The following is a 16,229-nucleotide window of genomic DNA, read 5'->3' on the forward strand; positions in this document are numbered from 1 at the left end:
CCAAGTATGTAGGCTGTCCCCCTCCACCTCATTCTTTTTTTTTTTTTCGAGGTAGGGTCTCACTGTAGCGCAGGCTGACCTGGAATTCACTATGGAGTCTCAGGTGGCCTTGAACTCACAGCAGTCCTCCTACCTCTGCCTCCTGAGTGCTGGGTTTAAAAGTCTGAGCCACCACGCCTGGCTCACTTTCCTTAAATCAGAGAGGGTAAGTTTTATTCAGGCACTGGGTTACCCAGTTAGCAATGATGTTTCCCAGGCTAATGTGCAGTCAGACACTGATCCGTCACTGACTTCTGCCCTTTAGACGTAAGTAACAGACGGCAGAAGTACGACACTCCTCTCGCTCCTTTTCTCCTGCCAGCTGGGACACAGACCGGACGGGGGGAGCCGGTGCGGGCACCAAGAATGTCAGGATGGGTGCTTCATGGTGAAGAGGGCAGGGCCACATCCTTCCGCTACTTTCCACTTTATCTTTAATATTTTTTATTTGGCAGAGAGAAAGAGGAAGAGAGAGAGAGAATGAGCGCGCCAGGGCCTCCAGCCACTGCAAACGAACTCCAAACGCATGCTCATGCACCACCCTGTGCATCTGGCTAACTTCCTGGGTCCTGGGGAATAGAACCTGGATTCTTAGACTTTGCAGGCAAACACCGTAACTGCTAAGCCATCCCTCCGGCCGACTCCCTACTTTGGGTTCTTGTTTTTGAGATAGCCTCATGTTAGCCCAGGCTGGTATCAGCCTGGCTACGTCACCAAGGATGACAATGCAGCTTGCTTAATCTCTCAAGTACTGGGATCACAGGTATCTGCAACCACACAGCTTTCACTCCAGATGCTGAAATGGAAAGTCCTCCTTTTGTTTTGTTTTTGTTTGTTTGTTTGTTTAAAGTAGGGTCTCGTTCTAGCTCAGCCTGACCTGGAATTCACTCTGTAGTCTCAGGGTGGCCTCTAACTCCCTGCAATCCTCCTACCTCTGCCTCCCGAGTGCTGGAATTAAAAGCATGTGCCACCATGCTAGGCTCTCTCATGTTTTTTCTTTCATTTCTATTTATTTATTTGCAAACAAAGAGAGAAAGCAAGAATGGGTGTACCAGGGCCTCTGGCCACTGCAAATGAACTACAGATGTGCTCACTAGTTTGTGCATCTGGCCTACATGGATACTGGGGAACAGAACCAGGGTCGTTCGGCTTTATAGGCAAGCACCTTAACCGCTGAGCCCTCTCTCCAGCCTTCTTTCATCTTTTTGTTTTTTTAATTATTTATTTATTTGAGAGTGACAGACACAGAGAGAAAGACAGATAGAGGGAGGGAGAGAGAATAGGTGCGCCAGGGCTTCCAGCCTCTGCAAACGAACTCCAGACGCATGCGCCCCCTTGTGCATCTGGCTAACGTGGGACCTGGGGAACCGAGCCTCGAATTGGGGTCCTTAGGCTTCACAGGCAAGCGCTTAACCGCTAAGCCATCTCTCCAGCCCTCATCCTTTTTTTTTTTTTTTAAAAAAGATTTTTATTTATTTATTTGAGAGAGAAAGAGGCCGAGAGAGAGAGAGAGAGAGAGAGAGAGAGAAGAAAAAGAAGAAGAAGAAGAAGAAGAAAGAATAGTGTGTCAGGGCATCCAGCCACTGCAAAGGAACTCCTGACACACATGCCCTCTTGTGCATCTGGCTTACGGGGATCCTGGAGAATAGAACTGGGATCCTTTGACTTTGCAGGCAAGCGCCTTAACCACTAAGCCACCTCTCCAGCCCTCTTTCATCTTTTCAACAATCGGCTAGTACTGTGAGTGGGCTTATGATAAACCACTGAATGAGCTCCCTGGGGGAGAACTTACTCTTGATTCGCCGCAGGTAGGCCTCGTCCTCCGTCTCAATCAGGGGAAAATCTTCCCTGGACGGGCATCTGCAGGGTGAATTTAGGGACAGACACCAGATTAAGGCCTGGCTTCCTTCTTCCTTTCTACATGTGTCCTGCACCTCCCTCTTCTGGTGAGACCTCCCACTGTCCCTTCGCTGTGCACCAATCATCTCTGTCCACCTGGGTTTGAGACAGGCAGGCTCTTCCTCCTTGACCCCACCTGCCATGTGGGCCAGCCTGGCAAATCCAGGTTCTCTTGGATCTGCTCCCGATGACATGGCAGGTTGGGATTAATTTGGGATCAAATGCATCACTCTGTTTGGCTTTATGTGGGTGTTTGAGAATCAAAGTGTGAAAGGCAGCACGTTCAACCACTGAGCTATCTCCCCCAGCTCCCGCCATTTATTTCAACAGTTCATTCTGTAGGATTCATTGTTTCAGCTTAAAAACAAACAAACAAACAAACAAACAAAAAACTGACTGCATGGTCAATTTAATCCCAACACTTGGGAGGCTGAGTTCGAGGCAAACCTGAATTGAGACCCAACCTTGGAAAAAAAAAAAAACACACAAAAATAAAAACAGGGGCTGGAGAGACGGCTGAGCGGTTAAGCGCTTGCCTGTGAAGCCTAAGGACCCCGGTTCAAGGCTCGGTTCCCCAGGACCCACGTTAGCCAGATGCACAAGGGGGCGCACGCATCTGGAGTTCGTTGCAGTGGTTGGAGGCCCTGGCGCGCCCATTCTCTCTCTGCCTCTTTCTCTCTGTCTGTTGTTCTCAAATAAATAAAAAACAAAATAAAACAAAAAAAATTTTAAAAAAAGTACAGAAAAAAAGACTTATTTTGCCTTTGTTTCTGGCGTGTGTATGCACACACGTGTGCCACGCATGCATGTGGAGGTCAGAGGACAGCCTGGCGGCGTCTGTGCGGCACCTTCTTGGACACAGGGTCTCTGGCGGCTGTGACGACGAGCTTCCTGCCTCCACTTAACCTTGTCGTAGCCACAGTGAGGTCGTGGACGTGCTTGACACTTTGCAAGGGGCATTTTACTTAGGTCCAGGAGAACTGAACTGGGTCCGCACAGCTGAGCCATGTCCCTAGCCCTAAGATTTTGTCGTGGTTGCTGTTTTTGAAACAGGGTCTCATGTAGCCCAGAACTTGTCATCCTCCAGTTTCCTGCCTAAGCGGTAGAGTTACAGGCATGCACCACCCCATCTGACCATTTCCAACATCTCTGCCAGTATTTCATGTGGGCGGCTGGGGAGTTGAATCTAGGCAGGCAGGATTTGCCATGAAGCACTTTTAACCAACGAACCATCTCCCTCAAGCCCTCAATTAATTATCTTTTTTTTTTTTTTTTTTTTTTTTTGGTTTTTCAAGGTAGGGCCCCACTCTAGCCCAGGCTGACCTGGAATTCACTATGGAGTCTCAGGGTGGCCTCGAACTCATGGTGATCCTCCTATCTCTGCCTCCCGAGTGCTGGGATTAAAACATATGCCACCACGCGTGGCAGGACTGAGTTCCTTCTTACGTGTAGTGTGTTAAGTGTGTGAATGAGACTTGCTCATCGCTCTGGGTGAGTTCATATCCTCTTCTTCATTGCATTTTACAAAATTAAGATGCAACCCCACCGAAACAAACGGCCTTCTGCTCGTGGACCACGACGGCAGAGCAGCAAAGCAAGCGCTCACGGAGCCACGAGGCCTGGCCGCGTACGGAGCGTCTGAAGGGCCGTCGGGGCTGTCGGCATGCAAACTAGAACGTCATGTGCTGTGAGGATACAGACAGCCTTTCCTCTCGTCTCTAAGCCTCTACTCCAGCGCCTGCCTCCAGGAAGTACCGTGGCCCGGGAAGGGAAGTCACAGAAGGAACCCAGAGGCCACATGTACAAGACACACACACACTCACACGCGCACGCTCTGCTGAATGACGCGGATCCAGGTGCTCCGGTCATCCCGGGATGCCGTGTGCACTTCGTACATCTCAGGGGGCGCCGCGCTGATCAGAAACATCCCTTTCTCCTGGTTGGCGATGTCACGTACGATCAGATTCTGCAGGGACACCACCGACGGTTTATCCTGCCAGGGAAAAGAAAAATTAATTTTATAATCATGGAAGTTGTTAATAAAAAGTTGGAAAAAAAAATTTAATACATTAAACATTTAAACAATTTTATAAGCTAAAAAAATAAAGAAAAGAAATGAAAAATTAAGCCCAGGACTCCTGAGGCTTAGGGTGCTGGGTCTTCAACCATTAAATGCACAAAGAACTGAGAAAAACACCCCCACAATACAAGTTAAGAACTTGGACATTCAGCCAGGTGTGATGGCACACACCTTTAATCCCAGCACTCAGAAGGCTGAGGTAGGAGGATCACCATGAATATGAGGCCAGTCTGGAGATGCAGGGTTGAGTTCCAGATCAGCCTGGGCTATTGGGCTAGAGTGAGACCCTCCCTTGAGGAAAAAAGAAACAGGCAGGAGAGGCACTTGCCTGGAAGCCTAAGGACCCAGGATCAATTCCCCAGGACCCAAGTAAGCTAGATGCACAAGGTGGTGCATGTGTCTGGAGTTCATTTGCAGTGGCTGGAGGCTCTGGTGCGCCCATTCTCTTTATCTGCCTTTTTTTTTCATGAATGAATAAATAAATATGTGTATGTGTGTGTGTGTACATCTCAGGTGCACACACACACACACACACACACACACACACACCTATTTTTCAAGGTAGGGTCTCACTCTAGTCCAGGCCTCCCGAGTGCTGGCATGTGCCACCACGCCTGGTTAACAGTAACAGGTTTTTTTGTTTTTTATTTTATTTATTTGCAAGCAGAGACAGAGAGAGAGAAGAGAGACATACAGAGAGAATGGGCATGCCAGGGCCTATAGCCACTGAAAATGAACTCTAGACACATGTGCCCCTTGTGCATCTGGCTTATGTGGGTCCTAGGGAATTGAACCTGGGTCCTTTGCCTTCGCAGGCAAATGCCTTAACTACTAAGCCATCTCTCCAGCCCAGTTTTTTTAACTGTTTATTTATGAGTAGAGAAAGAGGGAGATAGAGCATGGGCACACTAGGACCTCTTGCCACTACAAATGAACTACAGACCCAAGTGCCACTTTGGGCACCTGGCTTGACATGGGTACTGGGGAACTGAACTAGGACTGGCAGGCTTTGCAAACAAGTGCCTTTAACAGCTGAGCCATCTCATCAGCTCAGTAATAGTTATAATGGCTGTGTAACTTTGGAAGACTCTAGAGCTCTTTTGGGCTTTGGGAGGAAAAAAAGAAGGGATAAGTAAGAAAGACAAGAACAAAAGTCTCACCAGGGCAGGAAAGATGTACTTCTGGTCCTTCTCTTGGAGAAATACTAGCACATCTGTCATCAGTAACATCAGCACATCTGGCAGAGAGAAAAAGAATGTTCAACATGGAGAGATTAATTAAGTGTCCCCCCTTCCCAGGGACTGGGACTACCTCATCAGGCAGCCCTTCCCTCCCCTGGCCACGGTCTACCTCCTCTGTACGGGTTCCTTATCCCTCCCTCCCTGGCCTCTCTTCCCCCTGATTGCTTCTTTCACGTTAATTTTTTGAAGCAGGGTCTCACTATAGCCCAGGCTAGCCTCGAACTCTGTGATGCTGCTACCTCAGCCACCATAACCAGCTTTCTTCCACTTTCTTAGACTCCCATTTCTTCATTCTCTCTCTCTCTCTTTTTTTTTTTTTTTCTTTTTTGGTTTTTCGAGGTAGGGTCTTGCTCGAGCCCAGGCTGATCTGGAATTCACTATGTAGTCTCAAGGTGACCTCAAACTCACAGTGACCCTCCTACATCTGCCTCCCAAGTGCTTAGATTAAAGCGTATGCCACCATGCCCTTCTGTCTTTTTATTTACTTGAGATAAATTTTATTTATATAATACATATGTTATATTATATATAATAAACTTTATTTATTTATTTGCAAGTAAAGAGAGATACAGAGAGACAGAGAATGGGCACACAAGGGCCTCCAGCCATTGCAAACAAACTCCAGAAGCAGTACCACCTTGTACATCTGGCTTATGTAGGTCCTGGGGAACTGAACTGGGGTCCTTTGGCTCCACAGGAAAGTGCCTTAACCATGATACCATTTCTCCAGCACTGACTCAGGCTTCTTAAATGAGGGTCTTCAAGTCCCTAGGACTTCCCGGTTCTAAGGGCTCCGTAAAACCGCTACAGTTACATAAACACTCACATATTGATAGGATACATGTGTATTTTTTCAGGGTGAAGGGGCCCAAGATTTTTTTGTCTTGCTTTTGTTTATTTATTTATTTATTTTAGTTTTTTTTTTAATTTTTATTAACATTTTATTTTAGTTTTTTGAAGTAGGGTCTTGCTCTAGCCCAGGCTGGAATTCACTGTCATCTCAGGGTGGCCTCAAACTCAATGCAATATTTCTACCTCTGCCTCCTGAGTGCTGGGATTAAAGGCGTGCACCACTACACCTGGTTCTATATTATTTTTAAAAATACTTTATGTGGGCTGAAGGGATGGCTTAGGGGTTAAGTTGCTTGCCTGCAAAGCCAAAGGACCTGGGTTCGATTCCCCAGGACCCAAGTCAGCCAGAGGTACATGGTGGCACATGTGTCTGGAATTCGTTTGCAGTGGGTAGGGACCTGGCGTGACTATTCTCTCTCTCCCTCTCTCTGCGTCTATTTATCTCTGTCAAATAAATAAATAAAAATAAAAATATATGTATTATATATACATATACATAATATATATGTTTTATATGCGGGCGTAGTTATACACGCCTTTAATCCGAGCACTCGGGAGGCAGAGGCAGGAGGATCGCCATGAGTTTGAGGTCACCCTGAGACTACACAGTGAATCCCAGGTCACCCTGGGCTGGAGCAAGACCCTACCTTCAAAACCAAAAAAGTGGTTTCAAGCAACCCTCCTGCCTCAGCCTCCTAAATAGCTGAGACTACAGGGTCTGTACCACCAAGCCTGGCCTGGTCCAAGGCTTTTGCGACTCATCCAATTCCCAGGAAAAGAGGGTTTATGTTTTCTTGACTCTCAAGTTCCATGTCTAACATCTAACCAGTGCAGGATGGGGACCTTTTTAGGGATCTGCTCTAAATTCCTATTGATCTATAGAGGCACAAGGTTAGCTTCCTTCCACTAAACCAGTTCTGGGGTAGAGAGATGAGTGTGGGGCACGGGGACACATCCCTTTAATCCCAGTACTGGGTGGCTGAGGTTGGAGGAGTGTTATGAGTGCCAAAAGTGTCTGGTACAGTGTGAGCTGCAGCTCAGCCTGGGCTACAGAGACGCTGCCTCAAAAACAAAACAGCTGAAGAGATGGCTTAGCACTTAAGGCGCTTACCTGCAAAACCTAAAGACCCAGGTTCAATTTCCCAGATACCACATTAAGCCAGATGCACCAGTTGGCACATGTATCTGGAGTTTGTTTACAGGGGCCAAAGGCCCTGATGTGCCCATTCTCTCTGTTTACCTCTTTCTCTCTCACTCTCTCTCAACTAACTAAATAAATAAGATATATTTTTTAAATATTGTATTTTTCTTTCTTTAGTTGAGAGAGAGAAATAGGCAGGGGGAGAGAGAGAGAGAGAGAGAGAGAAAGAAAGAGAATAGGTGTGCCAGGGCCTCCAGCCACTGCAAACGAACTTCAGATGCATGGGACCCCTGATGCATCTGGCTTACATGGGTCCTGGGGAATTGAACCTGGGTCCTTTGGCTTTACAGGCAAGCGCCTAAAACCCTAAGTCATTTCTTCAGCCCAATAAAAAAAAAAATTGGGGGGGGGTGGACAGAAGGCTTACCGGCTAAGCGCTTGCTTGTCAAGCCTAAGAACCACGGTTCGAGGCTTGATTCCCCAGGACCCACATTAGCCAGATGCACAAGGGGAGCACGAGTCTGGAGTTCCTTTGCAGTGGCTGGAGGCCCTGGTGTGCCCACTCCCTACCTATCTATCTGCCTGTTTCTCTCTCTGTCTGTCGCTCTCAAATAAATAAATAAAAAACATAAAAAATTATTTTTCAAAAAAATTTTAAAAAATGGTTTTTTTAAAAGGAAAGAAAAAGCCAGCCATGGTGGTACACGCCTTTAAGTCCCAGCACTGAGGAGGCGGAGGTAGGACTGCAGACAGTCGATGCCGCCTTGAGACTACACAGTGAATTCCAGGTCAGCCTGGGCAAGCGTGAGACCCTACCTCAGAAAACCAAAAATAAATAAATAAATAAATAAAAACATGGAAAGGCTAGCCCTGAACACCCATTTTTCTTTTAACTAATGCCAGGCCCTTCCTCTTCCTTCTCTGGTATACCTCTAGGCCCTGAGGGAGGGAGGAGTTGGGGGCATCACTACCCTGTGGGCACGCAGAAGGGGAAAGCTGCTAACTGTTCAGAAATAGAGCTCTCCAGCATAACTATTTTTTTTTTTTGTTGTTCATTTTATTTATTTGAGAGTGACAGACAAGAGAAAGAAAGAGGCACAGAGAGAGAGAGAGAGGGGGACAGAGAATGGGTGCGCCAAGGCCTCCAGCCACTGCAAGTAAACTCCAGATGCTTGCGCCCCCTTGTGCATCTGGCTAATGTGGGTCCTGGGGAATCGAGCCTTGAACCAGGTCCTTAGGTTTCACAGGCAAGTGCTTAACTGCTAAGCCACCTCTCCAGCCCAGCCTCGCTTTTTTTTTTTTTTTTCGAGGTACGGTCTCACTCTAGCCCAGGCTGACCTGGAATTCACTATGTAGTCTCAGGGTGGCCTCGAACTCATGCCGATCCTCCTACCTCTGCCTCCCGAGTGCTGGGATTAAAGGCGTGCGCCACCACACCCGGCTTCAGCTTTGCTATTTTTAACTCCCTATGCTTTATATTCTTAGCTGCTGCGTGGGAGGGACGGGAAGGGGAGAAAAGGATGGAAGAAAGAAGCTGGTGAAAAATGAGAGTATCAAGGCCCTGGGAGGAGGAATCTCATGACATGGGTGTGGAGTCTCACGCAGGCTCTGGCTTCAGGTGCCCCCAAACCTGAACTCAAACCCGAGGCCTGCCGTTTTCTTCCCCTGATTTAGGTGACAAGTCTGCCAGAGCAGACAAATTCTGAAAAATAAGTCTGGGAAAGAGTTATCCTGCCAGCACTAAGGTCCTTCTAGTCTGACCTCTCGTCCTTAACCTTCCTGTCTGTCGCTCGGCTCAGTCCCCCAACGGGGTCGCCGGGCAGCATCGCTGTATCTTTGGTAGTTGGGATTCTGGCTGAGGAATCAACTGCCGTGAGCACATCTCCTGGTCTGAGTTACTGTCTTTTTTATTAAAACCAGTGTCTCCTGGCGCATGCAAGAACCACAGAAATGAATGCATACTGATAAGGAAGTCCCTGTCTGGCCCATGACCAAAGGCAGAATTCAGTCTTCTACTGCAACAGATAAGACTTTTTCCCAACAGGCACCCTCCAGTCAAGGCTACAAGCAGAGAGGTTCTAAGGACAGACTCATCTCCCACTCTGACTCCGGAGCGTGACTGACCTTTGAAACGCCCCGTCGCTGTCTTCCAGAGCAGGCAGCCATCATGGACGAGCTTGCGCCGCAGTAGCTCCTCTCGGCCAAAGGGGCCCTTGCCAGGCACCGGGGCCTGGGCGCGGGCATCCGTGCGGTTGTAGATTTCCTGTAGGCGGGCGCCCTTCTCCAGCTCATGCACATCCTGGTCCACGTTGGACAGCAGCTCCTTCACGAGACCCAGAGCCGTTACCAGGTCCTGGCGCTCTTCCTCGGTCCCTGGCACAGGAGAATTGGCAGGAGAGGTGGGTTAGCCAGGGTGCTATTTTAGTCCAATTCCCACCGAATCTTGATGCTACCTTTAAGAGGCTGTCTAGAGTATCCCCACCGGGGCCCCTTCCCTTCCCGTGGCTGTCCTGAGCCCTTCTTTGCCCTGGCGTCCCTGCGCTCACTGTTCCTCCTCACCATGGGTGTGCTGCAGGATTCTGTTGATGAGCACTGGGTACTTGGTGATGCGCTGTGTCACCAGTAGGATGCACTCCTGAACCCCGTGCCGCTTCAGCACAGCGGAGCGCGTCACTTTCTGCAAGGGAAGACCTAAGGCTAAAGGTGATGGAGAGACGGGTAGCCCAAGGTCTGATGCTGGCCCTGCAATGGCCATTTAACTCTCACTGGACTAGGTGACAGGCTTTTGAGAGTGAGGATAAGAATGGCACAGGTTTGGGGCCTGAGGATGTGGCTCAGCAGCTAAAAGGTGCTTGCTTGCTTGCAAAGCCTGTCAGCTGGGGTCCATTCCCCTGCACCCATGAAAAGCCAGATGTGCAAACCGGCCCATGCATCTAGAGTTGGTCTGCAGCAGCAAGAGGCCCTGGCGCACCCTTTCTCATTCCCTGCTTACTGTAATCAATTAAGTTTTATTCACTTTACTTTACTTATTTTAGAGAGAGAAAGACACAGAATGATAGAGAATGGGCACACTAGGACCATCAGCCACTGCAAGTGAGCTCCAAATGCATGCACCTCCTTGTGCATCTGGCTTACATGGGTCCTGGGGAAATCGAACCCAGGTCACTTGACCTCATAGGCAAACACCTTAACTGCTTGGGCTGGACAGATGGCTTAGCAGTTAAGGCACTTGCCTGAAGCCTAAGGACCCATGCTTGACTCTCCAGATTCCATGTAAGTCAGATGCATAAAGGGGAGGCAAGCGCATCACACATGCCCACCAGGTGGTACAAGCATCAGGAGTTCCACTGACGCACCAATTCTCTCCCTCTCTCTCTCTGTCACTCTTAAATAAATAAACAAAATTATTTTTTAAAAATGGGGCTGGAGAGATGGCTTAGCGGTTAAGCGCTTGCCTGTGAAGCCTAAGGACCCCGGTTTGAGGCTCGATCCCCCAGGACCCACGTTAGCCTGATGCACAAGGGGGAGCACGCGTCTGGAGTTCGTTTGCAGAGGCTGGAGGCCCTGGCACGCCCATTCTCTCTCTCTCTCTGTAGCTCTTAAATAAATAAAAATAAACAAAATATTTAAAAAAGTATTTTTAAAACTTTAAGACAAAGTTGGCCTTTAATCCCAACACTCGGTAGGCAGAGGTAGAAGGATCACTGCAACTTGGAAGCCAGCCTGAGACTATAGAATGAATTTCAGGACAGCCTGGGCTATAGTGAGACCCTATCTAAAAATACCAACCAACCAACAAACAAAACTTAAAACAGGCGGGCTTAGTGGTTAAGGCCCTTGCCTGCAAAGCATAGGATTCTTGTTTTACTCTCCAGGTTCCACATAAGCCAGACACACAGTGATGCAATGCGTGGTAAGGTCACACATGCGCACAAAGGGGTGCACACGTCTGGAGTTTGACAGCAGTGGCTGAGGCCCTGGCAGCACCAATTCTCTCACTCTCACACACACACACAAAAAAAATTAAACAGGGGCTGCAGAAATGGCTTAGCAGTTAAAGTGCATGCCTGCAAAGCCAAAGGACCCAGGTTCGACTCCCTAGGACCCACATAAGCCAGATGCACAAAATGGCGCATGGGTCTGGAGTTCGTTTGCAGTGGATAGAAGCCCTGGTATACCCATGTTCTCTCCCTCTCTGTGCCTTGCCTCTTTATCAAATAAATAAATAAAAATAAAAATATTTAATTCCAGGTCAGTCTAGGCTAGAGCAAGACCCTACCTTGAACCCCCCCTCCAACAAAAAAAAAATTAAAGCAGTGTATTTCTAAAACCAATAAAGAATGTTACAGGCTGGGCATGGTGGTGCACGCCTTTAATCCCAGCACTCAGGAGGCAGAGATAGGATTGCCATGAGTTCGAGGCCAACCTGAGACTACATAGTGAATTCCAGGTCAGCCAGGACTAGAGGGAGACCCTCCCTTGAAAAACAAAAAAAAACCAACCAAACAAAAAAAGAATGTTGCAGGTTTGTGATAAGGCCCAACCCAACAAAAGTCACGAAAAGTGTACATGGACAACCAGTGGAACAAGTTCTTCCCTGGGGGAGGCTGCTGTGGTCAGGGACCTGAGGGTGACCGGTGAGGGTCTGCCCTCCATGCAGGCCCAGCTCTGACAGGACGCTCCTGACAGAGGCCTGGGGGCTGGCAAAGGGCCGCTTACCCGTATGAACTGTTGGAAACGTTTGTCTCGGGCACACAGCTCCTTATAGAGCTTCAAGGCCTTGGTGTGGCGACTGCAGAATTCTGAGTAGGTCTTGCGCATCTGCTCCGCACTGGGACCCGAAAACTAGAAGCCGGGAGAGCGAGGTGATCAGCACGTCCCACAGAGCCACGCCTCAGCCCCGGGCACACCGCCCCGGGCACACCACCGGCCTGCCACACAGGTTGGTTTCCTCCTCTCCGGATCTCCCTGGCTCCCTTCCAGCCACGACGGTACGGCCGGAGGCGAGAAGCGCTCGCCTCTAGTGGACGTCGCCGGGTTCCGCTTTTTCTCACCTGGCTGATAAGCAGGTCACCCAGGCGGTGGATGACAAAGTTCCGGGTGCTGCCAGGACACAGGGACTGGCGTCGGCGCTCCAACAGCTGGCTGAGGAAGCGTGTGTGTATGTCACTGAGCTCATCCACGCAGGGGAACAGGCCCTGGACCACTGCTGGCTCCACATGTAACTCCTCGAGCATCCCAGTGCGGAAAAGGCGCGTCATGATCTTCAGGGTCCTCACGTGGTGCAGCTCTGTCTGAATGAGTTCTGTGGGGGACAGTGGGACACTTGGCCTTCTCCTCGTGCTTGGCCATGATTTGTGGGGGCCGGATTTGGTCCCTTCCAGGTTACCATCTGCATTTCCTTATTCCTTGCCATTCGGCTGTAAACTACTTTTAGGGCCTTACCTAGGTTTCCCACAGTCCCCGGCACAATGTTGGGCAAGAAGGAGGTGTGAAGATTTAGAGTGTGCTGAGTAAGAGAGGCCCTGTTGAGAGCTGCATGTGGTGGGCTCTACCAAACACCCCAGCACTCTGGAGGCTAAGGCAGGATAACGGAGTTTGAGGCCAGCCTGGCTGCAAAGCCTAAGGACCCAGGTTCGATTCTCCAAGTTCCACATAAGCCAGACGCACAAGGTGATGCATGCATCTGAATTTGCAGTAGCTAGAGGCCCTGGTGTGCCCATTCTATCTCTCTCTCCCTCTCTGTCTCAAATAAAAATTAATTAATTAAAAAAAAAAAAGCCAGGCCAAGCATGATGGCGCACACCTTTAATCCCGGCACTCGGGAGGCAGAGCTAGGAGGATCACTGTGAGTTCAAGGCCACCCTGAGACTACATAGTAAATTCCAGGTCAGCCTGGGCTAGAGTGAGACCCTACCTTGAAAAAAGCCAAAAATTAAATAAAAAATAAAAATAAATAAAGAGAGAGAGAGAGATGTGGGAGCCCAGGGGCAACCTGATGCCAGACCTGGAGGTCAGTGGGTAGGAAGGAAGGGCCACGCGAGGTGGAGCTGGCACAAAGGAGGGTGCAGATAAGCAAGGCCTGCCCACGTAGGTGGGCCAGCGCTCCTGGCTCACCATAGATGACGTCCTGCTGCTTCATTACGTCCTTCTTGTGCTGCTGCAGGAAGCTGCCGTCCACCGCAAGGCTCCAGGAGTCAGCCGCAAAGTCCTTCTCATCCATCTCAAAGTCACCCATCAGCTCACTGTAGATTACCTCTGCACCTGGGGCACCGGTGGGAAGAAGCTGAGTCCTCCGCCCTGAGGCCTGGGCCCTTGCCCGGGGGCATCCCAGGCTCCTTGCAAAAGCCACTCATGCTGCAAAGTCCTCTGATCCGCTCACCTTCATCAATGAGGGATTCCACGGACAGCGTTCGGTTCCGCATGTTGAGGGAGTCTGTGGACTGGGAGAGGATCCGGCGCAGCCCCAAGGGAGACTCATCATTGAAATGTCTGAAGGAAGTACAGGCCATGGGCATCACCCTCACATGAGCAGGAGACCCTTTCCCCTTCCCAGGCGGCCAGCTCCCCTGCATATTTTTTTCTAGGTAGGGTCTCACTCTAGCCCAGGCTGACCTAGATCAGACTCTGGGTGGCCTTGAACTCAGGCGATCCTCCTACCTCTGCCTCCCAAGTGTTGGGATTAAAGGTGTGTGCCAGCACGCCAGCTTACAACTGGGCTTATTTATTTATTTGTTTGTTTGAAATAGAGAAAGAGGGAAAGAGAGAGAATGGGTGTGCCAGGGCCTGGAGGCCCTGCAAATGAACTCCAGATGTATGTGCCCCTTGTGCATCTGGCTTACATGGGTCCTAGAGAGTCGAACTGGGACCCTATGGCTTTGCAGGCAGACACCTTAACCACTAAGCCATCTTTCTATCCCCCTCCCCTGCATTCTTACCCATCTGTCTATGATCATGAATTCGGGACCCAAGAGGGAGCTCACCCAGCGATATTAGTGGTGGAGACGCTCTTGGCTAGAGACAAGGAGGAGCGGCCTCGGCGGGAGCCAAGCAGGGACTGCCGGAAGCTGTCAGAAGGGTAGATGGCAGAGGTTGGCCGCTCCCGGGTGGCTGCTGTGGGGAGAGGCCCGGCAGGCAAGAATCAAACTCCCCAGGCCTCTGGCCTCGCCGGCTTCTCAACGACAATGGAGGCCGACCCTCGGGCCCACCCTGAGCCCCTCTCTAGCTGAAAGAAGATGGCAACATGACCCCATGGGTGCCACCTTACACTGGTATCATCCTGCAGCATTCATAAACAGTTTATTCTTTTTTTGTGTGGTGGCTTTTGTTTTTTGAGGTAAGGTCTCACTCTAGCTCAGGCTGACCTGGAATTCACTCTGTAGTCTCAGGGTGCCCTTGAATTCTCACTGATCCTCCTACCTCTGCCTCCCGAGTACTGGGATTAAAAGGCGTGTGCCACCATGGCCAGCCTGCACCCCGCTTTCTGAACTGACACTTGATCCGCTGCCATCAACACTCCCTAAGCGCAGTGTATCTAACTGACAGTAACTCTATAGATGTGGCCAGACTCAGCTGACCAGCCATCCCAGTCTGCACCTAATCCACTGGATTCTTCGGTCCTGCCGCTAAGACTAAGAATATGCCCAGGTATGACCTCATGGGGGCAGCAGAGCCCACGGGCTCAGCAGCCTGGTGCCAAGGGGCGGGGAACCCTCCAATACTACTGTAAGGAAAGTATGAGAGAAAAGCAAAAGAGAACACCGGACCTGATCTCTACAGACTGTTTACTGAGAGGAGCAGTGAGGGGCAACAGGCTTTCTGGGGGATGAAGGCTGAAGCCCTGGGCCAGGCTGGGGTGCGAACTTATGAGGAGGATCCTAAGAATCAGGCTGTACCAGGTGCGGTGGATAAGAAATTTGAGGCTGTGTGTGTCCTTGTTCAGAACAGGCTTCTTCAGCCAGGAATGTCTAAGGGAGGACACTCAGATGGTCCCTGGTCCTTCAAGGCCATCTAGGCTAAGGGGAGTACAGCAGTCAGGGAAGGTGTCAGGCTTAATGCGGCCCAATGCCTCTGTTGTTTCTTTATTGCCTGAGTGCTTTAGGGACAGTTATGAACTCTTTAGTTCCTTCCAGTTTTCAGGGAAGGCCACTGACCCTCCAGTACTCACTCTTACTTCGGAGAGAGACGGACTGCAAGGCGGTGTTGTTCTTCAGCAAGGCAGCTTTCTGTTGCTGCGAGGCAGGGAAGAGAGCAGAGGAGTCATCAAGACAGCTGTCACCCAAGGGTCACCCCCTCCCCGAGGGGCAAAGCTGGCCCTACGGCTAAGGGCAAGAGGGTGACTAAACTCAAGCGCCGTGGCCTTAAACTCCAGCGGCGGGCCTGAGGCGCCCCACGGTGAGAAGAGGGGGGTGAGGAAGACAAGGTAGGGCGCGGTGGCAGGGCGTGCAGGCGGCACGCGACTCCTGCACTCTCCCCCAGCCCCCCGCCCGCCCTGCGGCCTCACCTTCTGCTTGACCTTGGTGCAGTTGGCCAGGGTGTCTTTACAGCGGTTGTGGATGGTCACATTGCAGGCTGGGGGGGGTGGGGTAGAGAAGGTGAAGGGGGGGTGGCACGGCAGCACACACACACAACTCCCCCTGGCTACACATCCACTCCTCAGACACTCTCCTTCCTTCCCAGAATTCTCAGCCATACCCCCAGCCCAGCCCCAGGTCTCCTCTCTCTCTCTTCCTTCAAACAGGAAATGAAGTGGAAGGGATGTGGTTGGGTAATCCTAACCAAAGCTAGCCTGAGACAGGACCAGAGCAACAAGGGTCCTGACTGCTGCAAGGGAAGAGCTGGAGAGGCACAGGAGGTGAGGCTGGCAGGCGGGCTCTGGACTCCCACAGACACCAGAAGGTGCCCGTGAGGCAGACAGGCCGACTCAGCATTCCCTGCGCCCTGGGGAAATGTGCTCTGCTCACTCACCCTGCAACCC

At 50.4% G+C, this 16,229-nt stretch overlaps 1 protein-coding gene across 13 annotated transcripts in view; it reads right to left on the reverse strand.

Annotated features, from left to right (window-relative positions):
• The window catches only part of Arhgef2 (Rho/Rac guanine nucleotide exchange factor 2), a 54,733-nt gene that overhangs the window by 7,674 nt on the left and 30,830 nt on the right, over window positions 1-16,229 (reverse strand). For 11 of the 13 annotated variants that reach the window (XM_045138115.1, XM_045138113.1, XM_045138112.1 and 8 more), the window contains 12 exons: window positions 15,756-15,823; window positions 15,420-15,483; window positions 14,236-14,365; window positions 13,635-13,744; window positions 13,370-13,516; window positions 12,307-12,557; window positions 11,972-12,097; window positions 9,812-9,929; window positions 9,377-9,625; window positions 5,179-5,255; window positions 3,762-3,931; window positions 1,832-1,899 (listed from right to left, as the gene is read on the reverse strand). In XM_045138115.1, coding sequence (XP_044994050.1) covers window positions 1,832-1,899; window positions 3,762-3,931; window positions 5,179-5,255; window positions 9,377-9,625; window positions 9,812-9,929; window positions 11,972-12,097; window positions 12,307-12,557; window positions 13,370-13,516; window positions 13,635-13,744; window positions 14,236-14,365; window positions 15,420-15,483; window positions 15,756-15,823 — 1,578 coding nt within the window. The remainder of the gene's footprint in view (window positions 1-1,831; window positions 1,900-3,761; window positions 3,932-5,178; window positions 5,256-9,376; window positions 9,626-9,811; window positions 9,930-11,971; window positions 12,098-12,306; window positions 12,558-13,369; window positions 13,517-13,634; window positions 13,745-14,235; window positions 14,366-15,419; window positions 15,484-15,755; window positions 15,824-16,229) is intronic. The other 2 variants (XM_045138114.1, XM_045138117.1) reach the window with 1 other exon arrangement.

The sequence above is a fragment of the Jaculus jaculus genome, chromosome 19, assembly GCF_020740685.1.
Source record: "Jaculus jaculus isolate mJacJac1 chromosome 19, mJacJac1.mat.Y.cur, whole genome shotgun sequence".
NCBI lineage: Eukaryota > Metazoa > Chordata > Mammalia > Rodentia > Dipodidae > Jaculus > Jaculus jaculus.